The sequence below is a fragment of the Phaenicophaeus curvirostris genome, chromosome Z (assembly GCF_032191515.1).
Source record: "Phaenicophaeus curvirostris isolate KB17595 chromosome Z, BPBGC_Pcur_1.0, whole genome shotgun sequence".
Lineage (NCBI taxonomy): Eukaryota > Metazoa > Chordata > Aves > Cuculiformes > Cuculidae > Phaenicophaeus > Phaenicophaeus curvirostris.
Genome location: NC_091431.1, coordinates 65,582,685 through 65,607,016, shown reverse-complemented (window position 1 = coordinate 65,607,016; position 24,332 = coordinate 65,582,685). Strand labels below are relative to the sequence as shown.

Genomic DNA, 24,332 nt, shown 5'->3' with positions numbered 1-24,332 from the left:
GCTTAGAAAGCCGGAGCACAAATTCATTGACTTCTGCCTTGGACCACCTCTAATGTTCGGTTCTGCTGCTGTGGCCAGTGTCACCATCCTCCAGCCACACAGAAAGGCTCAATGGCAGTCTTTCTTTGTCCACTGCCATGTCTACGCTGCCTTCTCCCCTCTTCGTGATCATTTCCACTCCCACCAACACAACTGGTAACACAACCTGCCACTGCTCTTGGGCTCCATGTCCCAAGGGCTCTCATCAGCTTGTTCCCAAGAATTCACTCTCAGCCCAGTCTTGAGGACCCAGCCATTTCTGCCAAAACCTTGGCTTTTCTACCCACAGCTTTCACAGTCAGCTAATCAAAATCATCAGTGCACATCAGAAGTCCTTTTTATCACAATCCTTATCAGGTAGTAACAAAATGCTGTCCTGATGTCATCTCTGTTTGGCTTTACTGTGTAAGTATGGAAGAAACATTTCCCTGCAAAACCCCAGTCACAAAACAGCACAGTTCACAAATCTTTCTAGGACATCTGAGATCTGTGCTGCGGGAGGAGACAACCCAGCTGTTGTGGCTAGTAGATGCTCCTGCCAGAAAATCTGAAAACTTTGGTTCTCAGACAAGAGATCAGAGGGCAGCAAGATTGCAAAAGAGGTGTGAAGCTGTGTTGGTGTGCAGAAAAGAAGAATGAAAGCACTGCTGACACTGGCGGAGGTTCCCTCTCCAATGAGGAAGCAACTTGCACCATCTGTGATTTCTCTGCGTGCCTGTTTCCTTTCTATGCTTGCACTTCTGGCAGCCCGACACGCGTGCTGTGAGGCACCCAGCAGGGCTGAGACCTCAGACCTGCCCTGGGACCATAAGCAATTATGGCTCTGCAATGGACATTTCTCCTGCTCCTCGCACCTCTGCTGGCAGCGCAGGAGGAGAAAGATCCAAACATCTCTGAAGAAATCCAGGAAATAGGTAAGAAGTGTTTGCTCCTCTCCCCACAAGAAATGGTTTCACTGCTTTCCTGTCGCAAGGTTGCTGTGTACCTCTACCGTGTGCAGCATGCTGTAGCTGTACCAGATAGGACTGGAGCTGATATGCACACGAGGACCCAAGACACTCAGGCATAAGTCTAGTTGTGGTGGGGAGAAGTTCCATTTGGGCTGGAGGGCAGCAAACTTCAGTGCGCTGGGAAAACCTCCACAGAAGCCGCATCCCTCATCTACAGAGTACACAGCAACCCTGGGAGCAGCAGGTGGCCATTTCTCTTTGCACAATGTATAGTTGCCACAGCCTCGCTGCAATGGAGATGGGTGCTGGTGCCCAACCAAGACCTGAGGAGCCATGAGCTGAACCTCTGTGTTTTCAGGAGACCCCGTGGGGCAAGAGTTATGGTGTTCTGGGGCTGCTTTTTAACAGGCTTTCTTGGTGCCAAAGGAGCAGGGCACTTCTAGAGCTTTGCTGGTCTCCTCCTAGACAGATCGCACAATTCCAGTCTGGCAGAGACTCAGTGGGTATCTTCAGGCTCACATGTTTTCTGACTTCCCAGAAGACTGATGAATCAGTCCAGCATGGCACTGTCGGGACTTTGAGCTGTGGTTCTGGGGCCGTGACTTTGCGTTGCTCTGTAACTGTCTGAATTGGAGTGTTTCTCTAAAAGAATACTGTGCTGTGATGAAAATCATTGCTCTAGCATCTACTCTTGTTGTCCTGAACCATGGGAGGGATGTGTCTGGGCTTACACAGTCTAGAGAAATCTGCTGACTAAGGACCATATCTATGATAGAGGCCAAAGAATGGGACCAGGAGCATTAGTTGCTGATGTAAAGTGGTGGCAGGGTTTGTACATTGTGATATGGGCCATAGGAGCCCATTCCCAGGGAAAAAGTATTCCTGCAGTTGCAGGGACCATGAGCATAGCATGCTGTCACTGAAAGCCCAAAGGCTAAACCTGCAGCAGAGGATATTCTCCTGCCCAGAGTGGCTTACCCTTTCCCAGATCCCCCACTGACATTGTCCTTCGAGACCAGCATCTGCAACCATGCCCAACATGGCTCTCCAGCTTGTTTGCATGGTGCACACCAAGGCTGGCACCTGACTGTACCATGCATGATGGGAAAGAGTGGAATGCAATGGAGACAAGTGGCCAGCAGACTCTAGGTCTGCGCTGCACATTTTGGCCACCCAGCCATTCCTGGAGGGATCTGTGACAGAGCTGGTATTGCTGAGTTTGCACCTAGGTGTTTGTGAAAAGAGAAACCAAGACAAAAACGTTTGGCAGCCGCACCCAGCCGTGCGTGAAGCTGCGCCAGCATCCTCAGCACATGGGCTCATTCCTCCGCAGGTCCTGTGCCAAAGTCACTCCCTAATGTATCAATGGCCTTCCCTTACTGAGACACAGGACAAAGGGGATGGCCAGGATGGGGCAGGAGGGTCCCTCCCATCCCCGTCAGTGTGGAATAAGCCTCTCTAGGGCAGACACTGACAGAGGGTCAGAATAAAGCCATTAAGCAGTGATGAAGCCCATGGGAACAGGTTGTGCCTCAAGGGTCCCCCTTTCCAGGGATCCCTGAGCATCATGTCCTGTGATCCGGACAGTTGTAGGGTACAATCAGGGAGGGGCAACAGCCCAGTGGGGACAGTGGACAAGCTGCTCCCACTGCACTTCACTGTCTCTTTCCAGGCACCCATGAAGCCCTCCGTGCTGGGAGGACCAGGGTGCCGGGAAGTGTGGGGCTATCCTCTTTCAGCAGAGCTCCTGCATGCCAAAATCACAGGGCCAGCTTCCCCCACTCAGTCCGCTCCCTCCACCCCACCTCCAGCACTGAAAACCAGAAGCATCGGTGCCTGAAAATTCATAGGCATGGTATGGCCATAATTTTGAGGAATGGCCATGTGTCATAGGGCCCACTAATCACCACGAAAACGAGGCCAGGTGGTGGAGTCATATCCCAGTGCCAAGCAGGAGGTGCGGGCAGGGAAAGGCAGAGCAACTGCAGGCACAGGATGTGGTTGGTGTATGTGGTAAAAGAGTGAGCTAGCAGGGCACTGCTGCTTTGCTCACTCCATCACAGAAGCATTGTGCAATAAGCAGGGTGCATTGTCTCATTGTCCTACTGTAACCTGATTGTCTTGGTGTGTTCTTTTACAGGGTTTTGCTCTCCCCTGAGGTGCCTGACCTCTACAAAAGCTTCTTCCCCTAACTGTCTCCATGCATTTGGGAGGCAATTGGAGAAGCTTCTAGGTTATGTTTTCCCTAGAGAGGCAGGGTCTCTAATGCAGGCTGGCCCTGTCTCCTTTCTCATCAGCCTTGCTTAACATTACACAGTGATTTATTAGCAGCTGACAAGGAGCTGTAACTAGGAACATAGCTGCAACACCTGGTGGGTAGGAGGGTGCTAGGTAAAATAAGACCACACTCCAACCAAAAGGTTTTGTGTTAGTGGGGCTTGAATTTCAAATGCTGCCTGGAGTAAATCCCGTGGGTCTGGGCACCCTTGGGTCTGTGAACTGTTTGCTCCACTGTACTTCCACTTTCCATTACTAGAGCACAGACTCAGGAAACAAGTATTTCACCTCCTGTTCTTAAACCCCATCAGATGCCCCTTTGCATGGCAGGGCAGTATAGGTTGAAGTCCTGATGTTTCTCTTCTCTTCCCGTAGCTCATTGTTCAGTGACCTGCTTAACCACCTCCTTTCCCTGACACTGCTCCCAAGCAGCGTAGCCCCAAGATCTCTGCCCCTTCCCCACCCTCACACTGCCCATTACCCTTAAAGATCCGCTCAGCAGTTTGGTTGCTAGAGATGAGTACAAGATACTTTAAGACCCTTGCATATCTCCTCAATGGCTTGCAATACCACTATCCACTGGTGGAAACAGTGGTTGCTTTTCTTAGCTTCTCTCAGCAAGCACATGGCACCAAATGCAGCAAGACTCCAGTGCGCTTTGCTGTCAACCCTATCAGCTGCTGAGCTGCTGTGGTAAAGGAATAGAACTTTGCCTGCTGCTTCTTAGATTTGATTTTGTCTTTTATTCTTCATGTCTGAGATAATACAATGTAAGAAAATCTTTTGCTGTTAATCAAAGGGCTAAACTTAGGAGCCTGACCTGAGTTACCAGCACATCTAGTTCTCCTTTCTCCTGATCCTCCTCAGCATCTGCTTCTGAGGCATGCTGGGGCTTTATTTTGCCTGCTGGAATCAGGAGTCTTTTTACAGCAGGGACAGGCAGTCCAGATATTTCTGTAAAATGCTTACAATATTAATGCGTATTAAATAATATTAACAAGGACTATATTCACATACTAGCATCAACTTAAAAGAAACCCAAAACTTAACAGTTAATCTCTGACTAAATGAGGCAAATAAATAGATTAAGCTTTTGTTATGCCTCCTGCCTAGACATTCAGCATTCTCCGTTTCGCATTGAGTACGCATTGCATGTTATAAGAAGTACCTCTTTGGTCTAATCTACACCACATTTTCCATGCTGAAATTTCAGTTGCCATCTCAGCCTCCTTCCTATAATCGGGGGTGGAGGGCCTGTGGGCGGCTGCCTGAATAACACGATACAGAGTAAAAAACAATGTCTGATGACTATTTCTTCACTGTCCTGGATGTCACTCTCTGCAAGGCTAGAGGCTGATTGTTTCCTTCCCCTGTCCCTCTGAGCCACCTCCTTTCTCCAGCAGTGTCCTGTCCCTCCACTCACAGGCAGGGGCATCTGTCTCCTTTGCAAAAGTGAGTTCCAGCCTAGTGCAAATCTGATACCCTCTGACTTAGGTGTGCCACATAGATTGCCATGGCCACCACCAAAGCACACAAACAGCCACTCTGGGTTAGAGCAAAGCTGGGGATTTTTTGCTCCAAGGAGCTCTTCTCCCATGGCAAATATTACCGAGTCACAGGGGAAAAAGTCTAAGAAAGAAGGCAAGGACAGAGGTGTCTGCCCCAGCCTGTGCATCTCAGCTGCACCCAGCAGTCATGGATTAATTTCTCCCAGTGCATCTCAAGTGGTTATCACGTACCTGCTAGGCTTGGGCTTATTGGAGGAGTGATGTTGAAGTGAATTTTGTTCAGCAATGTTCCTGAGGCAAAAAATGGATATGGATTGAAAGTGTCTTCTCCCTTTTGCAGGGAAGCAGAGACTCCTAGGCTTTATTCTCAAGCAGTCATCAGAAATGCCATCAGGAAGGTTTCTGAGCACCTGCAGATGCCTGAATGTAGATGATATTGGTGCTGTGACACCCTGCATGTCTCCAGATCCTCTGCAGCACCAGGGGTGTGGGTAGGAGGCAAGCCCTGGCTGGGATGGCACAGGCCCTGGTAGCACAGTGCTCTGTGTTCAGGAGGAAAATAGGCTTTGACAGCTGCCCAGGCTGTCTTGCTGGTGTGCACTACCTTTTGCAAGGCAAACAAGTTCGTTTTGCCAAACTCATCCCTCTGTCAGACAGTGTTAATTCCCAGACTGATTTCTGGGGTTAGTGCACTTGCTCCTTGTGGGACAGGGAAGAGCTGTGGGCTCTGCCTGCCCTTTTTTATCTCTCCCAGGCTGGGTAGCTGTCTATGCCCAGCCTGGGTCTGGGTGCTGTACCAGCCCCTGCCTGTCCTGAGCATGAGCATGACAGGGCACATCTGGGGATGCACAGGGGAGCCTGTGGCAAAGAGAAAAAGGCGGGCAGATGACCACCCCATGGCTCAAAGGGCTTGAACGGGAAAGGACAAGTTGCAGATTACAGGCATCCGGCTGGTATTGCAAGGGGCTCTGCAGGCACAGCCAGGTAAAAGGAGGGAGCAAGAGGGTTTGCCTACAGGACGGCTCACCTGTGTAGTGTTTGTTCGCAAAGGGCAAATGTGGCCACTGACACACTTCTGGGACACGTGTGCTCTTTGTAGAAGTGTGTTTCAGATATCATAGAATCACAGAATCACCAGGTTGGAAGAGACTCACTGGATCATCGAGTCCAACCATTCCTATCAAACACTAAAGAACGTCCCTCAGTGCCTCATCCACCTGTCCCTTAAACACCTCCAGGAAAGGTGACTCAACCACCTGGGCAGCTTGTTCCAGTGCCCAATGACCCTCTCCATGAAAAAAATTTTCCTAGTGTCCAGCCTGAACCTCCCCTGGCGGAGCTTGAGGCCATTCCCTCTTGTCCTGTCCCCCGTCACTTGGGAGAAGAGGCCAGCACCCTCCTCTCCACAACCTCCTTTCAGGTAGTTGTAGAGAGCAATGAGGTCTCCCCTCAGACTCCTCCAGGCTAAACAACCCCAGCTCTCTCAGCCATTCCTCATAAGGCCTGTTCTCCAGCCCCCTCACCAGCTTCATTGCTCTTCTCTGGACTCGCTCCAGACCCTCAACATCCTTCTTGTGGTGAGGGGCCCAGAACTGAACACAGGATTCAAGGAGCAGTCTCACCAGTGCCGAGTACAGAGGGAGAATAACCTCCCTGGACCTGCTGGCCACGCCGTTTCTGATACAAGCCAAGATACCGTTGGCCTTCTTGGCCACCTGGGCCACTGCTGGCTCATGTTCAGTTGCTGTCAACCAACACCCCCAGGTCCCTCTCCTCCAGGCAGCTTTCCAGCCAGACTTCTCCTAGTCTGTAGCTGCACAGGGTTGTTGTGCCCCAAGTGCAGGACCCGGCATTTGGCCTTGTTAAACCGCATATCTGTCTTTGCCTGATGCTGTACTGGGAACGACAAGGGATCGCAGTAGCATCCTGCCACACCCTCCTAGCAGACACTGACAGAAGCACTAAGGAAGCCCTGGTGCAAAGCTACACCTATACCTGGCCCTTTTAACCTGAGAAAGAAAGAAAAAGGAAAAGATGCTGATGACGCTGACAAAGGATTATGCCTTATTTCAACATGTGGAAGCTTCAACTTTTAGTAAAAAAAATCATAAACTTTAAATGAAGACCAGCTCTTTGTTGTACTGCAGTAATTTTGCACCATATCACGCCTTTAAGGCAGGAATCATGAGACATGGCCTTTTTAAACCTAGCATTACCTCTGGCCTCTGTAAGGAAGCACCATGTAAGGCCAGAAACCTCTAGAGACATTCATTCATGTAGAAAGCAAATGCTTTTTTACATGAAAGACACTAAACATTTTGGTATGAGTCTCAGAGAGTGCTAGGAGCAAGGCAGAGCTTTGTCATACGTCTGTAACCACCCCTACTAGCAGACTATCACTGTTTGTAGGAAGATGATGTCTCAGACATTGCTCCAAATCTGCACCTGTGCACACCAGGTTGCACATGATGGAGAATTTCTCTTTCCCTCCTCATTTTCTGACCTGAAGGTTGCAATGTAGAGCTGCAGATGGGTTTATTGACACTGTAGGGACTGTAATAGCTACTAGGATGTGTGGAAATGCTTAAAAAGGAAAAGCAAGGAGCCCTGTTTGCACTGAAGGTCAATACTGGAGCAGGCTGGCAGAGGTTAGTCATGTCCCTCACAGGCCCTGGCTCCTAAGGCTATCTCCACTGGAGGGGTTTCATTCCCTAAAACTGCTTCTTGCTTGAGATCAGGCCCCACAAACCACTTTTGAAGCAACGACTGTTCATGTTTCTGCTGTGTCTCTAAGCAAGAAGGAATCGCATCAATGAATAAACTTTCTACACCCACTATACGGGCCCTGAAATGCAAAATGAAACGCTGAAAATGCCTTCGTGAGTAGCTCTCACTTGCCTGAAAGAGTTCTTGCTTGATTTGAAAGTCTGGTGGGACTTTATTCCATTTATTTAGCAAGAGCTTATTCTGGCTGAGACGATGCAGCTGTTCCGTTCTCTTGGCCTGTTGCACAAGGAGTGCAGAGTGATTTAGTGATCCTCATGGCCTTTGCACACAGGAAGATGTAAAGCTCCCTCTGACGGGAACCCCATGCTGCAGTTTAAACCGAAGCAGAGCAGCTACGCTGTGAATGATGTGGTGGAGCTGAGCTGCGCTGAGAACTATGTGCCATCAGTCCCCCAGATCAGATGCATTTCCAATGGGACTCATCCCTTGTGGAACAGGAATGCCACCTGCAAGGGTAAGCACAACTCTGGCCCCAGGGTCCAGAGCTGGCATCAAACCCTCTGTGACTTCAGCCCCACCTGGGTGACAGCAGGGGGCATGGGTGTCTTGGGTTTCCTCCTGTCCTGGCAGTGCCAGAGCACCCTTGGTCTCAGCACCTTGCCACAGGCAGCTGCCAGGGTCTGTGCTCCTGGGAAGGCTTTCAAAGGCAAGAAGAAGGGTCTCAGCACTGGGGGTTTCAAACAGACCCCTTGCCTTCAAACAGTGAGTGGGCATGCGGCCATGGTGGTGGGAGTGGAGGGACCTCTGTGGGAGGGTTGGGAGGAGCTGAGTCCCTGGTCAGCCTTACCCAGATGGACCCTGAGAGGGGACACCTACACCTCGGTAGGCATGGATGGGAGTGCTCTTGGGGTGACCCGCTGCCACCCTTAACTACGGTCTAGACTGCCCAGAGGGATTTGAACACAGTGGCCAAAGGTGGACAATGTCAAAATCAGGGCAGTAGACCCCACGGCAAGCCCCTTCCTACCTTGCTTACACACGCTGCTTCTCCTCTGTGCAGAGGGATGCCAGCAGCCCCGGCTGCACTCGAAGATCCACTTTAGCCCAAACCAGAGGTTTTATGGGCTCAATGAAGAGGTGACACTGAGCTGTTTTAAGGAGGACTTTCCACCCTTTGCTGTGATCAGATGTGCAAAACGGACATCTCCAGATTGGAAAGATGCTTGGGAGGTGAAGGACATTTGGGGAACATGGCATGGGGTGACAGAGAAGCTGAGATGCACCACAGGTAAGTGGGGGTCCCCTGCTACACATGCTTCTCCCCAAGGAGGAGCCCCGAACATCTTGTCATATCCATGAGACATCTTGGCCACAGCTGAGAGATGGGCCCTATTTGGGAACATTCTTTAGGATGGGAAGAGACAGAAAGCTTCAGTGTGGGGCAGGCTCTCTCACTGTCCCTGCCTCTCCTCCCAGTCAATTCCCAAGCTGCAGCCGTGGGGAAGTTGGAGGAGGCCAGATCCTGCCCCTCAGTTCACCTCTCTCCTTGAGTCCTCTGTCACCCCCATGTCCATGCACAAACTCCTTTCCTGTACTTGAGGGCCCTCGTGTTTCCTTGTGCTATTGAATGCTGACACTGCTGTCAATCATAACAAAGACTTGGTCCCCCTCATGCCTGAGCATTCTCTGAGGAGGACTCTCAAACTTTCTTGCTGACAGGAAAGTGCCCCAAATCCCTGTGGGATTCAAGATTCCAGTGTGCACAAAGAAAAAAGTATTACGGACTGAACGAAGAACTGACACTGACCTGCCCTGTTCACAAACAGCAGGTCCAGGAGGGCGCCTTCCCTTGTCGGCTCATTCACCAGTTGTGTGAGGAAGTTGTCTTCCACACTCCAGGAACCTCCTAGACTGCTTCCTCTCTGCTGCATTGTACTTCCAGCAGAGATCTGGTAGCTTAAAGTCTCCCACAAGGAAAACAGCTAGTGATCTTGAGACTTCTCCTAGTTGTTTGCAGAAGAGCACATCAGCCTCTTCTCCTTGGCTAGGTGGTCTGTAACAGACTCCCACCACAATATCTGCCTTCCTGTGGGCTCCAAGTCCATGCACACACCTCTTTCCTGCAGTTGGGGGGCCTTTCATCTCCTCGTAGTGTCGAATGCAGACACCACAGTCGGTCATAGCTAAGCCGTGATCCCTCTCCTGCCTCAGTATTCCCCATCCCTGAGAAAGACTCTCAGACTTTCTCTCTTACAGGAAAGTGCCACAAACCCCTGTGGAATTCAAGAGTCCAGTTTGTGCAAAGTAAGCAGCATTATCAACTGAATAAAGAACTGAGACTGACCTGCCCTGGAGGTCTCGAGCCATCCTTCCCCCTGGTAAAATGTGCAAGGGAATTTCTGCAAGTGGATTCTGGAGAACCAGTCTATGGAGAAGTCTGGTGGGGCCAGAGCAGCCCAAGTGCCTGGACGATCATTGAGAGCCCTGTAAAGTGTATTGGTAAGCAGCAGCTCTCCTGTGTCTCCTCTCTCCTTCCCCCTCTTTAGCTGGTTGTGGCGTATGTAGCCTGGTTGAGCAGCAGGCCTGCCACAGTCTCTCTTAGTGCTGAGTTGCCCGTCCTAACTGCCGGAGAGAACAGCCCAGACAGCAGAGAAGAGACAAGGCGCTGCTGTCTGGAGGAGCTGGCAACTCCTGCCGTGATCCTTGAGCAGTGGAGAGGGAGAGCCCCCCACTCAATAAGCCTTGCTGAAATGTCCTGGCAGATAGGCATCATATTCTCTCCCTTTCAGGGGCTGGGAGGATTGCTGACAAGGCTCCTGCCACCCCTCCTCAACACATCCCAACCCAACTAAACCCCAGTTTCCCCTTTGCCAGGAATATGCAAAAAGCCCTGGTCGAGCCCATATCCCCATCTGCAACCAAACCAGGAGAATTACAAGGACAATGAGGAAGTGGTGCTGAGCTGTCCTGCAGGGTCCCAGCCGTCCTTCACCCGCATCAAGTGTGCAAGGGGAGATCAGCCCGACAGCCCCTGGAATCTTGCATCCATATTCCCATGGATGGGAATGAACAGCAGTGGTGCCTGGATCCGCGTTCAGTCCAGAGTGGAGTGCATCGGTAAGGGAGTCATCAGGAGCTGTCCTGGCTGCCCTCCTCTGCAGTTCCTGAGCAGGGAGAGGCAGGCTGTGCCAGCACAGGAGGTTTCACGCTCTCTGCCTGCCTGGGGAAATGGTGTGTGCTGCCGAAGGCAGAGCTGAGGCAGCCCCAGAGTCCACCTTGTGCTTGCTTGGGGCTGCAGAAGAGCGTTGGTGGGGATGAGGCTGGTACCAACCCCAGTCCCCGAGGGCCCTGGCAGGAGCAGGCATCAGGATCAGGGTGGGGACAGTGGCCAGAGCTGCCCTTGCAGCCAGGGCAGAGCGCTGGGTGTGCAGGATCTGGTCCATCACTGAGGTGCACACAGAGGTGCCCTGGTCCCTGCTGAACCTCAAGGTCCCACCCTTGCACAGCTGGGACGGGGACAGAAGGGAGTGAACCTCTTGCAATGTTTCCTTCACAGAGGTCCTCCAGGTTGTCCCCCAAAGCATGGAGATCTCCAGCACCAGCATCAAAATGAACTGGACATGTGAGGTGCCTGATGCCTGCCAGAACATGCGGGCCACGTGCCGCTTGGCAGAACTTTCCATCCCTCCTTGTGAGGCTGAGGAGGTGAAGGGAGAGGAGATGCTACGTGGCCAGGAGGGAACATTCACCTGTCCCAGACTGCAACCCAACACTCTCTACCATGTCACCATCTCCCTGCCCCCTGACACAATCCTGTACACACAGCTCCTCACGACAGCGGAAGCAGGTACGTGCACATGAGTATAGGAGAGGAGAAACAGTCCTGTGCTGTGTCCCAGGTAAGGGAGATGGATAAATCTCCCCTTCACCCAGCAGCTCACCCTGATCACCCACTCCCTGCATTGATGGTCCTGCACTGGGGCTGCCTGGAGTTTGTGGGGCTCAGGGGAAGGGGCTTTGCAGGGCCCTGGAGCACAGCACGTCCCCTCCTCCCTCTCCATCTCCTCATCACACTGATGCTGCTCCTGCTGCTGCTGCAGCTCATGCAGCCTTTGTGGGGACAAACCCTGCTTGGGAGCCCCTTTGCAGTCCATCCCCTGGGCCAAGAGCTGCCTGCCCCCTGACTGCGGCTCAGATTCTCCTCACTGGCTTCATGCGTGACCCTGTCCTCCTTTGCTTCCAGTGCCAGACGAAGTGGAGAAGCTGTGGCTGGATCCCAGCACAGGTTCCATCCAGTGGGAGGCTGTGCCCTCCTGCAAAGGGGAGATCATTGGATACCAGGTACCTGGGAAGCAAGGGCTCCCTCTGATCCTGCTCCCCTTGCCAGGCACCTCTCTGCTTGGTGCTCTGTGCAGGCAGCCCAGAGGAGAGTAAAGAAGGGAAAAGTGTGATGTCTTGTGGGATGAAAGAGAAATTCAGGGCTCCTCTTGAAAGAGGTGCCACCAAAGTTCCTGAGGTGTTGCAAGACAATTCCAGCAACCTGTCCTTGGACTTATCACATGCATAAACTCCTCTTGAAATGAACAACCTCCCTCTTGCCGTCAGCTCCTGACAAAGCCTTGCTCCTTTGCTCACAGAAATAGCCACTCTGACACCTTGGATGTTGGCTCCAAATTCCTCCTGTCCTCCTCTTGTCTGCTCTGAGGTCCACGCATGGGGCCAAGGCTCCTGCTGGTCCCTCTCTGGGAGCCTTCCACATCTGGGGCAGGTGCAGAGAAAGGGAGGCTTGCAGAGCTGCTTTGCTCTGTCTCATTGTGCTGTGAGCAGGTTCCCGGGGGGCAGGTTGGATCTGCTGCCCTCCAGCTTTGTCTCCTTTTCCCAGCTGAACATCACGACGAGGAGCACGCAGAACGGCAGCTTCCTGGAGATGGAACGACTTCGGCTGAGCAGCTCTGCCACTGAGCACCCACTGCCTGAGTACAGCCCTGACAGGAGCTACGTGGTGACGATTCAGGGTCTCACAGCTGCTGGCGCCGGGGCTGCATCCCTGTGGGAGTTCCAGACCAACAGCTCGGGTAGGGCTCGCTGTGTCCTGTTCCCTCGTGGGTGGCCAGAGCGTGCGCCCTGGTGGAGGCAGCTCTTAGTGACCTCCTGGCCGTCGTGGAGGAGCCGGGGCACAGAGGAGCTGTGCTTTGCAGCCGGCAGTGCCCAGGGCTGCCCCTGCTCCCCACAGCCCCTCTTGTGCTGCCCACTGGCTCTCGTTCCCCACATCTTCCCCTCCAGACACTCCACATCCTCCTGGCATCAGTTGCCGCAGTGTCCATGACGTCTCCCCATCCCAAGGAACAGCCGTGCTTCCTCTCCACCCCATCGTCCGTGCCCCCAAAGGAGTGAGGTGAGTGCAGCCTCCGGCAACTCTTCTCTCCAGAGGGAGCCCCAAGATGGGTTTCCTCTCTGGCAGTGCTTGCCCACAGCCACCCCAATCCTGCTGTCCCGTCCCCATCCCTGCTGACCCTCTCACTGCCCTGCCTTGCAGGGAGCACCAGCTCATCGTGGCTGCGACACACAATAGCACAGCAGTGGAAGGCACCTGCTCCGCGGAGCCACAGTCCTTCAACACCAGCCAGCAGCCCCATCCCTACCTGGCTGCTGTGCTCAACCTCAGTGCCCCCATGGCCTTTGTGCTGGGCAGCGGGACCCGCGGGCAGGGCTACCACAATGCTGCCCTCCAGCCGGGCTGGGACTACACTGCCCTTCTGCGCCTCGTCCACCGCTCACCGCAGGTACCCTTTGCAGGGCCTTCTGCTCCCCAGGGATGGTGGCAGCCTTGATGGGCTCTGCTTCACCACTGATGTGGAGCAGCAGTGCCAAATGTGCTCTGCTCCTGGACTCTGAATCGAGAGCAAGGATGCCTTGGCAGGACTGTGTCTCCAGGCTCCTCATCCACAGCCGGGGTATTTGGTGGCTGTGGGTGGGAGCCCTTGGACCCCAGGACAGGCAGTGGGTTCTCCCTCTCATTTCCTCCTACAGATAGAGAAGTTCACCTGCATTTGCTACAGATTCTCTCTTGGTAAGTAGGCTCCTTGTTGCCTGTGCCTAAGCCTCTCTCCCACATCTTCCCTTTTCCTAGCCTGGCTGCATCCCATGGAGAGTAGCTGGTCAAGCACAGGAGCACTGGAGTCTTGTCCTGCTTCTGTCTTCATGGAAGTCTCTGGATCTTGAGGACATCTATGTTTGATGGGCTTTGGGCAACCTTAGGCCACTTGGTCTGGTTTATCACTGATGGCAGTTGGATACTGTGCATCATCATCCCTGTCTTCACCACATACTGCGTCTTAGTCCTACTGCTCCCCTGGTGCCTGTGCAGCCCCAGAATGCAAACAACTCACCCGGCTGTGGCCCTGCCTGGGGCAGTCAGGATGAGGGAGTAGGGTCCCACACCAAGCATGCATCTGCTCTTTCTGCACTGTCTTAGCTCTTCCCCAGTGCCAAGCCTGTATGGGAGATGAGGGAAGCTGTTTTTCACCCCATGCCCCTATGGGATCTCTCAACACCTGTTTCAGTCTGTGCAGAAGACTGAGTCTGTTCTCTGCTGGTTGCAGGACAAGAGTCAGGTCCTCTGCTGGGCAGGATGACTGTGATTATTGCTGCTGTGCTGGTTGTTGCCCTCTTGGCACTGGGGATTTTGCTGCTTTTTGTGCTGTTCAGGTCAGTACGTGCCTGACTTTCCTGCTCCCTGCAAGGCAGCCAGTACCTTGCACTGCCAGGGAGTGTCCAAGTGGACCCTGAGACAAAGCAAGGTGGGAGGCAGGGCTGTTACATGGCCAACAGCCTCTCCTCTCTCTCTCTTCTGCTGATCTACAGGCCTGACTTGCTGTTTTGCAGGCGAAAGTACAGCAGATCAAAAACCTCGGAGAACAACAGTACTATTCCCCTGAGAAGACGCCGAGGAGGTGCAGTATAAGCAGAAGCCTTGTGTGCGTTGTCTGGCCAGGCTACCTGTTAAAAGCATAAGTAGTATGCTGACAGACTCTGTAAGGTCCTTGCAGGAACAAGGAAATCAGAGCTTGGCACAGGGAAAGGGGCATCTCCCAGGAGAAAGGGACCTGCATGGGGAGGGACAGTCTAGGCTTTGGTGGGCTCCCAACCACTGTGATGCCAGCTCTCTCCCAGCTGCAGAGCTCCAGGCTGAGCTGTCACTCTACCTCTCACTAAACTCCTGGCCTCATGATCTCCATAGGTACATGCAAGCTGAACACACAGATCCCTGTGGAGGAACTGCTGGAGGTTCTGAAGAAGCTGAAGAGAGCAGAAATAGAGGCAGAGCAGACAGAGGAGGAATCAGTTGACAGGCATGGGGCTGGGCGTCTGAGAGAGTACCAGGTCTGGTGTAGCTGTGCTTTCCCACCTGGCTGTGCTGTCCATCTAGCCCTCACCCCTGCTTTGGTTGTGGCATGCAGTTGGCCTTGGCCAGCCCCAGAACTCGTGCTGATGCAGAGTGGGCTTGTATGTTTCCTCTTCAGGAACTGTCCTCTGCTTTGTCACATCCTTGTGATGCTGGGAAGGAGCTGAGTAATCAGAGCAAGAACCGCTACAAGAGCATCATCCCATGTAAGCGCAGCTCTGCAGTGTTCGGTACAAGCACTTGGAGGAGGGTGGGCAGCATGTGGTGCTGGGCTGGTGCAGGGGCCCCTCCATCTCTTCATCTATGCTGAGTTCTTGATCTCCTCCTCTGTGGCCACTGAAAGCCAGAGGGATTTTCCAAAATCATTGTGTTGGCCCCACTGTTTTATATCCCATTGGAGAATCCTTGTTCTGCTCCCCAAATTCCCCTGCCAACTTAATGACTCTTCTTCCTTGTATTCCTGTTCCTGCTGTCTGTTATTGCTGAACACTGCTGTGTCCCATCCAGAGGTGGCTATTTGTGGGAAAGCAGAGGGCGTGACCCATTTTCTATCAAAAATTAAAGCTTCTCTGAGCCCCACATGATGTGAACATTTGGCTATTGCATTAACATTCTTCCTCCAAACCACGTGGCATTTCCCACTGTGCCATGTCACCTTTTTTCTCATTAGCTGTTCTTTACCTCTGAATATGTCCTGAGGCCTGGCGTGCAGACAGTCCTAGACTTTCCCAAAATACAGCCCTCTCCTTACACAGTTGCTTCGTTTCTGCCTCAGAGAGACAATCTACCAACTCCCACCTCCCTTCTCTTTCAGACGATCATTGCCGTGTAGTGCTGCAGCCTTCTGACATGGGGAACGGCTACATCAATGCCAGCTATGTGGATGTAGGTAGCGAGGAATTGCTACCCTAGGAGGGGCAGAGGTGTCTAGTCCGGGTAGAAGAGGTCCCTGGCTGAACTGTGTGTGGACAATCCAGCTCACATGGGTGTTCTGCAAGTCAGGCTCTTGCTGCACTCAGTTGCTGGCGGATCTTGGGATGTTGCTTTCCTTGTGTCCTCTCTGAGCTGCCCAGCGTACTCTAGGTTTGTGTGTGGTTCACATTCCAAAAAGAGATTTGTGTGAGGGGACAGGGGCAAAAATGCAGCCCCTGAGTTCCCACTCTCAGCACTGGCCAGGAATGATACTGTGGGACACAGTGTGCTGGGGGCTTTGGGCTCTGGTACCTGTAGGGGTGGGTTCTTTATTTCATTCCCTATTAAACATTGAACCGATGTCATTAGAGTTGTTCGAACCTCTCCCCCACAGAGCTACCGGAGTCCTCATTTCTTCATTGCAGCTCAAGGTGAGTCCTCCCAAGCCCTCATGCTCAGGAGATGCCAATCCCTACTCTGAGCACTTTGGGGAGTAGGGAGCTGGGACCGCAGCCTAGGAATGGTTATTGGCTCAATCCAAAGCCCTGTGTCTCCTGGACCTTTGTCTTGGACAGTAATTAGGGCTTCTGCAGGGCATGGAAGTCCTCACTGACAGTTTGGCAGTGAATCCCTGATGTATGCTGGGCTCACATACCCTCCCTCTTCTTTGTCCCAGTTTCTGATGTGGGTGATGAAGCCATGCCAGGTGCTGCTGTGCCCAGGCTGTGCAGTGTTAGTCCCCAGGCAGAGGGAAAGCCAGAGCTGCTCATAGCCTAGGAACAGCTGAGCCGTACCTGGGAACAGGTACTTTCTCACAGCTTGGACATTGGCACAAGACTCTCCTCTTCTTCTCCAAGGCCCCTTGCCTGGGACAGTGGTGGATTTCTGGCAGATGGTCTGGCAGGAGAAGACCTCAATCATTGTGATGCTGACAGGCTTAGTGGAGCAGAACAAGGTAGAGAAACCACCTCAGCCTGTGCTCAGCTCAGGCTTTCCTAGAGCACCCGCTTCCTTGTCTGCTTTTCTTTGCCCCACTCCCAGTGCAGCTGTCAATGCAAGCAGAGAGCAGCTCGTGAGTTTGCTACTGCTTAGCAGTCTCACTGCTGTTGACAGACCAAGTGTGAGCAGTATTGGCCAGAGCAGGAACAGGTTTATGGGGACTTCACCGTGACCCTCAACAACACCAGGACCACCACAGGCTTTGTCACACGCAGCTTCTGCCTGAAGAAGGTAAGCCTGGCATGTAGCTGAGATGGGAATGCAGGACGCTTTGGAGTTTCAGCAAGTGGTAGGAACTGCCTGCTGAGAGATACCACATGGAACCCTGCCTGGTCTCCAGCACTGTCGGGTGTCAGCATTGCAGTTGCAGGATGCCATACCAGGGCATCTGACCCAGGTTTCTCTGCCAGGCAAAGACAACTGGTCGGCTCCCATGGACACCTCATATGAGTCTGAATTGTTGCCACGTGGGTAGATGGTGCATCCTTGAGGGCTTGGATGAGATGGTCACAAAGGATATGCAAGCATCTTTGTACACTCAGGGTGACAGGGCAGGTGCCTGCGTGCCACCTGGGCCAGTCTGCAGAGGGCTCCCATCCAAGCTCCGTAGTCATTTGCAGCTCCTAAACCTGAACAGATTGTTTATGGTTTAAGGTAACTCAGACAATGACATTTCTCAAGATGGGTGATTCTGCTGAAGTCATACCTCAGATAATAAGCAGAAACTGAAGGAGCTGCAAGGAGGGGAGAAGAGGTATAAGATAAAGATGTTTGAGTTATGCATACTCTTGTCTTGTCTTATCCAAAGTAATCTCTAGCTGAAATATAAAGCTGCAAGAGCCACCTGATGGTGGCACAGAGCAGTTCATTAATTCAGACCACAAGAATGTGACATTTAGGGAAAAGTGCACAGTGGATTGGTAACAAAAGTGACGGCATTCACATCACTGCAATACCAGACTTAGGAAATGCCTTATTTTGGGAACACTGTGCTGTGAGTTTTAGTATTGTTTCTTCTAAGGCTGAAGCTGCATTTACTGCTCTGAGTTCCCTTCTCCCAGCATGAGGAAGCAGAGAACAAAGTGAACTGCCTGGCAGCGTGCTGGGTGAATTTGCCCTTTGCTGTCTGCCGAGCTGTGGTGGAGCGGTCTTGTAGTGAAGGTGCTAGGTGAAGCATTGCGTGCTGGTACCCCTCTGAAGTTAAGTTTTCTCCACTGTTTCTGACTTGTTAGCATGCAATAACTTCACACAACTTTGCAAGCTGATTCCTGCTCCCTGCTCCCACTCATGTCACCCTCTTTGCAGGCAGGTTGTGCTCTCCCAAGAGTGGTGGAGCAGTTTCATTACCTACTGTGGCCAGACCATGGGGTCCCCAGAAACTCTGCCCAGCTCCTGTGCTTAGTGGAGGTGGTGAACAAGAGAAAGTTGGAAGCACCTGCCGGGCCTGTGCTGGTGCACTGCAGGTACTGGGCTGGGAGCGCATGGGTGCTGGGGCAAGGCTGCCAGGGTCACCACTGACACCCAGTTTTCTGGGTCCTCAGTGCAGGGATCGGGCGCACAGGGACGTTCATCGCCCTGGACTTCCTCCTGAAGATGGGGAAGGCCGAGGACAAGGTGGATGTGTTTCGCTGCGTGCAGAGGCTCCGGGAGCAGCGGGTCAGCATGGTGCAGACCAAGGTAAGGAGAGTTACCTGCACACTGTCAGGCTGGGGGTCTGCTTCCCACCTTTCCCAGGGGTGTGGTATGCAAAGCCACACCAGCCATGCCATTTGTGGTGTGGTTACAGGGACTGGAGCTGTCAGGTGATGGAGACTGCAGGATCTTGTTTTTAACACTGTGTCCAAACCTAGTAGGGATGTGTGTTCCCTGAGACCTTCTGAGGTGCCAGCAGCATTCATTTGCACCAGTTACCTTGATACAGAAGGGCTGTTTCGTAGGCAAGGAGCATGAATGAGATCCCACTTATCCTTGTGGCTTTTATGGTATCTGTCCTTGTGATATGTTCTGGACTGTTCTATGTCTGCTCAGTGCTGAGACCTTTTGGAGGAAACTAGGTTGGGCAGCATCATCCAGCTTCTTGTAGGACTAACTAGGTCCACAGGTTTCAGGGTTTCTTTCTCCAGAGCAGGGATCTGCTCTGAAAAGGAGCATTAAACCACCGACCGAAGTGGCTTTGTCTGGGTTGTTGCAGTTGCTGACTGTTTCTCAGAGCAGGGCTGCCTGAACTGGTCTCAGGATCCCACAGCAGGAAGGTGAAGGATGGACCTGGCTCATTCCCAGCACAGGTCGATGCCAGTGAGCTGGTCTGGAGTCCCAGGGCTCCTCATGGAGCTGCTCCAGACTGTGCAGCTGACCCGTGTCCTCATGCAGGAGCAGTATACCTTCCTGTATGAGGTGCTCCTCGAAGGCTTGCTCTGCAGCAGCACTGGAGTCCCAGTGGAGAACATTGCCAGCCGTGTTCAGTGTCTTCGAGAAGCTGGGGCCTTGAGGCACAACAATGTCCTTGAGAAGGAGTTCAAGGTACCTCCAAGATCTGGTGTACTAGGTCTGCTGCTGCAGGGACTGGCCTGTGATGCCTCCCTGCTACTGCTCCCTTCCTCTCCTCAGCTGTGGGATGGAGATGGGGGAACATTTCTCTGGGGTGGCTGAAGGAGAAGCTAACAGGCAGAACTTGGTTGGCTGAATCATCCCTACAGGCCCTGCAGAAGTTTTCCGAGTTCTTCCAGCTCCTACCATGCAGAGAAGCTGAGAAACCCAGCAACCAGCCCAAGAACCGCAAGCCAGGGATCCTGCCGGGTACTGATGACAAGTCTGGGCAACCCCTTGCTTTGCAACCCAGTGCCTGAGAGCAAAGTGGAGGGACAATGCTGACCTGCTGCTTCCCTCCCCAGCACCATGCTACTGACAGGTTCTGCCCAAGGTCCAATTGATGTTTTCTGCTTGGTATAGATTAGGCTGGTCCCTCCATAGGAACAAGATCCCATCCCTTCTTCCTTCTGGGCTTGCTGGAGGCATGCATCCATGGGCTACACCTGCAATAAACACATTGCTGGGTCCAGTCCATCCTAGAAGAGGAGCCCAGATGAGGCATCACAGAGCAATGAGCAGGGCAGACTTGCTGTGCCTCTCTGTACATGGGGTTTGGGACATCCTGTGCCAGGCAATCCTGGGCTTTTATGTCCACAGGGATTGCGTCACCTGTTCATCCATGGCTTTCCAGCCCGTGCTGCAGGGAGCCACCCTGACCCCACCATTTGCAGAGAAAGCCCCATGTCTCTGTGCAGGGAGAAGATGACAATTTCTCTCCCTGTTCCTTGTCTCTGCAGCGGATTCCTGTCGGCCCATCCTGATGTCCTCACTGAATGCAGATGGCTCACCGGGCTACATCAATGCTGTCTTTGCCAACGTAAGGCTCCAGCCACAGCAGGAGCAGCAGAGATGCCCCTGGCACCCCAGCTCAGAGTGGGGTTAGACCTTACCACCTTGGTTGGAGATGTCCCAGCCCTGTAGCTCCTTTACAGTGACTGCTTCCCAGAGGCTGGAGCCCTGCTGCCGGGAGATATTCCCTCTGATCAGCCCAAGCCCTGACTACACAGAAAGCTCAGCAGGCTGTGGCACAGCCACTGGCTTTTGCCTGCTGGGATCAGAGCCTGTGTGGGCTGAGCTGAGGGGGCAGCGGGGTGCAAGCCTGCTGTGAGCAGGGCTGGGGTGGCCTCTGTCTCCTTGGGCTTTGCCTCTGTGCCTGCAGAGTCCTGGCTGAAGTGGGGTAGAAAGCTGTTCCTGCTCTCAAAGGGCCCTCAGGGTCTGGACTGTGTTACCACTTCACCCAACACCCTGGCATGTTTTCCAGACATACACTGAGGAGGACAAACTCATCATCACCCAGCTGCCTTTCCGCACCACACTGGTGGATTTCTGGGCTCTGGTTTGGGATTACACCTGCACTTCAGTTGTTGTGCTGAACCAGCTGCAGGAGCTGGACAAGGTCAGCAGCCCTCCCTTCTCCTGACTCCCCATGAGACCAGGCAGCGTGTTTTCTGCCTTTGCCCCCACACAGCTCTTCCTACAAGAGCCTGCTTACTGCAGGAGCCCACAGCAAGCTTGTGGGCTGCACCTGAGAGACCTGAGAGGACAGCCCTCCGTGGCACTACAGTTGTGGGGTGTCCCCAGTCTCAGAGCAAGAGAGCATTCCTTGGGTTTTGCTTAGCCCTGTCCAGGTGCTCTGTCTGTAGGGGTGTTATTTTTCTGTCTGCAGCACCGTGGGTTGGTCCCCAGCAAATAGCAGGCGGAGCACCCACATGCACACTGCCTTATGGGTGAGAGGCTGTTGTGAACACACCTGTGTGGGATGCTGAGCTCTGCAGGTCAGGGCCGTGTGCACGATATCTTTGTGTCTCCATCCCAGACATATGTGGAGTTCTGGCCCACCCAGGGCGAAGATGTCTACGGCCGTTTCCACGTCCACTTCATTTCAGAGGAGCTCGGAGAGGGCTTCACAGCCTGGACACTTGCCCTCACCAACAGCCAGCAGGTGGGCTCCTTGCACTTGTCCTTTCAGAGCAGCCTTTGCAAGGCCTGGGAGGACAGGGCAGGCTCCAGCATCAGGCAGCTTTGATTTGGGGTCAAGATCACAGCTTGGGGTGGCAGAGGCCACAACTGTCAGAGAGATCCAGTGGAGTCCCAAAAAGGCACTGGGCAGAGCAGGGACTTTCTCCCTGGGAGAGCAGTTGGTCCAAAGAAGGTGAGGCTGCAGGCAGAGGTAGAAGGCAGAGATATATTTGCATACCTTCCTAACCTGGAGGACAGCAGCTGTAGACAGAGTCTGTGTCTTGGTGGTGGCTCACAGATGACAGCTATTACATGTAGCACTGGACTGGCATCAGTCTGAGCTGCACCTGATACTCAGCTCTTATTTGGTGCTCTGTCCATCTGTGGTCTCAGAGTGGAGAAGTGCAGAGTGTAGGACTGGGTCATCCCACTGTGGAGCTGCTCCCTGGATCCAGCGTGCATGGCTGAACCAGGAGGGACACCCCCTGTCTGTCCCTTCCCTCTGTGATGCCAATGGGCTTCTTCTCTGTCCAACCCACCATCTTTCTTCCCCACTAGCCCAAGAAGTCTGCACTGGAAGTCCGGTTCTGGCAGCTGAAGGACTGGCCCACGCATCAGCATCTTCCCCCAAACCCTGACACTATCATCAGCCTGCTAGGGAAGGTGGAGACACACCATCGGCAGAGCCAAGATGGACATATTCTCGTCACCTGCTCGTGAGTGATGTCCCTCAGGGGAGCAGCCATGGCACAGGGCTGGCTCAGTCCAGTCTGCATCAGTGAACCTGGGTCACAGCTCTGTCTTGCACAGCTTCAGCTGTGTTCAGGGAGGAAAGCTTCCCTGTGGAGGCTGGCTGGGTGGAGAGTCTATGGGCAAGGTCATTGTGAGAGCCTGCATGACTAGTGGGACACATCTGAGGCTCAGCCCTGCCAGGTGATCCCAGAGCAAGTGACCTTCCCCTTGCCCTTCTCCACAGGGACGGTGCCAGCCGGAGCGGGATCTTCTGTGCTGCTAGTTTCCTGTGCGAGCATATCCAAAGTGAAGGGATGGTAGATGTATCCCAGGCGGTAAGGATGCTGAAGAGGCGGCGAAGACAGCTGATTAAAGATGTGGTAGGTATTGACTATAAGCCAAGTCGAGATGGCAACACCAGAACAAGAGCCATATCCTGGATGTCCCAGCAGCTGCCCTAGCTCCCCTGTGCTCAGATCATCCTGGGCCCAGTAGGGCCAGATGAGACTTCTGAAAGCCCTGTTTTCTGTCAGTGGGACATAACTGCTTGCTCAGGGTAGGTTCTGCAGAACGAGATAGGCACCAAGGCATCCTATGGGCTGCATTGCTCCTTTCTGGCGCTGACCTGGCCTGCTCAGCAGGGGCTGCACTGATGGGGGCTCAGGTACCTGTCCTGCACCCACCTCACTACCCAGTTTGGGTGCTAGAAGCCATCAGAGGTTAAGCACCCTGGATGCCAGTGAGCAGCTGATGCTTCATGCCATGGATGCAGGGTGTCCTCTGGAGACAAGCTGGCTCCAGCATTGGTGTAGCCCAGCCCCCAGCTACTGGAGGACATGCTTGTGATTCCTCTGGGAGGGAAGGTGGGCTCCAAATGGGAAGAAGAGATTGAGCTGTACCTGCACCTGACTTCCAAAGGAAGCTGTTGGCAAGCAGGTCTGGTCTCCCAGACTGCGAGTGATGGTGTACCAGACTCTCACATGTATCCTTCTCTTCACAGGAACAATATGGGTTCTGCTATGAACTAGCCCTCAGTTATTTGAATTCATTTGAAACCTATGGGAATTTCAAGTAGATGCACGGCCACAGCCCATCTCTGGCCAGGACTTTGACTCTCTTGACAGTCATCCATGAGTAACAGTGGAAACCAGAGGAGATAAGAGCAGTGCACTGCCCCATGATGCTTTACTCCCCTGAATAGCGTAAGTGTCCTCTGCAGCTGGAGAGCACAGGCTGGAGTGTCTCCGAACTGTGGTCAGCCTTTGAAATGGGAACCTGACCCTTTGCCCAGAGTTTGCACTGGAACTTACGTAGGATCACAGCCCGAGTCTGCAGACCAGAGCAGAGGCAGCAGGACTTGACCTGTCTGTGCTAGGGATGAAGAGAAACAGCTGTCCCATCCAGGCTCCCTTGTCCCTTCAGGGAGCCCCAGGGAAGGTGGAGTGAACACCCAGTGTTTTGCTAGGCAAACATCAAACTGCTGCAAGATCTGTGGAGCTCAGGAGGACAGGCTCACTCTCCTGCTTTGGGAGAAACATGAAGCCCAAGGCAAACAAAAGTCAAGGGAGGGTCAATACACAGTCGCGTAGAGCTAGCATGGTCTTTACCACTCCACACAATCCCTTCCTGGAGCTTTGTCTTCCTAGTGGTGATCCAGGTGTAACAGTCTTGCTTGCTCCAGGGAGTCTTACTCACCAACTGTCTGACTTGACCATGGCAATCCCAAATTGTAGTGGCTCAATCTAGAAATCCTGATGGGTTTACAGCACGAGCTGCTGCACAGCAGAGACTGGTTCTGCCTTTGCTCTCAAGGGAAAGGGCCCTCAGAGCCAAGACCTGCCCTATGGCTCTGTTCTGTGTCTCACCAATAAAGACTCTGTGCTGGCTGTGATAGTAGTGGTCTCTGATCTTCACTTTTCTTCCAGGTTTAGCCTCGCACAGGGGCTGCAAAGCCACTGAAAGCACATGTCTGTCAGCTCTGGCTATAGCATGGGTGCAGAACATGCCTCTGCTCAAGATATGTATTGAAGGACATCACTCTTTGCGGATTCCTCCCATGCCCCCGATCCAAACTCATGCAAGAGCTGCTCAGCAGAGCCTGAGGGGTTGGAGACGCTGTCAGGCACCACTCAGGGACACAACATCACACCAGCCCTGCTCACAGCCTCCCCTCAGCAAGGTGAGCTCAGCTCCCTATAGGCAAACATGATCCCACAAGGGCAACGAGGGCACCAG

General features: G+C 53.2%; 1 protein-coding gene across 2 annotated transcripts; it reads left to right on the top strand.

The window, feature by feature from the left end:
* The first annotated feature begins 698 nt into the window (after positions 1–698).
* Positions 699–23,988, top strand: LOC138733330 (receptor-type tyrosine-protein phosphatase mu-like). 2 transcript variants are annotated; one of them, XM_069880430.1, is made up of 29 exons: positions 701–953; positions 7,833–8,015; positions 8,562–8,789; positions 9,758–10,000; positions 10,376–10,618; positions 11,058–11,348; positions 11,745–11,842; positions 12,384–12,576; positions 12,785–12,896; positions 13,038–13,284; positions 13,532–13,571; positions 14,104–14,209; positions 14,387–14,454; positions 14,742–14,884; positions 15,025–15,112; positions 15,721–15,791; positions 16,213–16,249; positions 16,676–16,773; positions 16,932–17,048; positions 18,123–18,280; positions 18,359–18,494; positions 19,188–19,337; positions 19,514–19,613; positions 20,144–20,223; positions 20,668–20,802; positions 21,223–21,348; positions 21,924–22,081; positions 22,342–22,477; positions 23,098–23,988. In XM_069880430.1, the coding sequence occupies exons 1-29, from the start codon at positions 857–859 to the stop codon at positions 23,170–23,172; spliced, it is 3,957 nt and encodes a 1,318-aa protein (XP_069736531.1). In that variant the 5' UTR covers positions 701–856; the 3' UTR covers positions 23,173–23,988. The 2 variants fall into 2 exon arrangements, with proteins under 2 accessions (XP_069736530.1, XP_069736531.1); XM_069880429.1 differs by lacking the exon at positions 23,098–23,988 and having other exon boundaries at positions 699–953; positions 22,342–23,084.
* Positions 23,989–24,332: the final 344 nt, after the last annotated feature.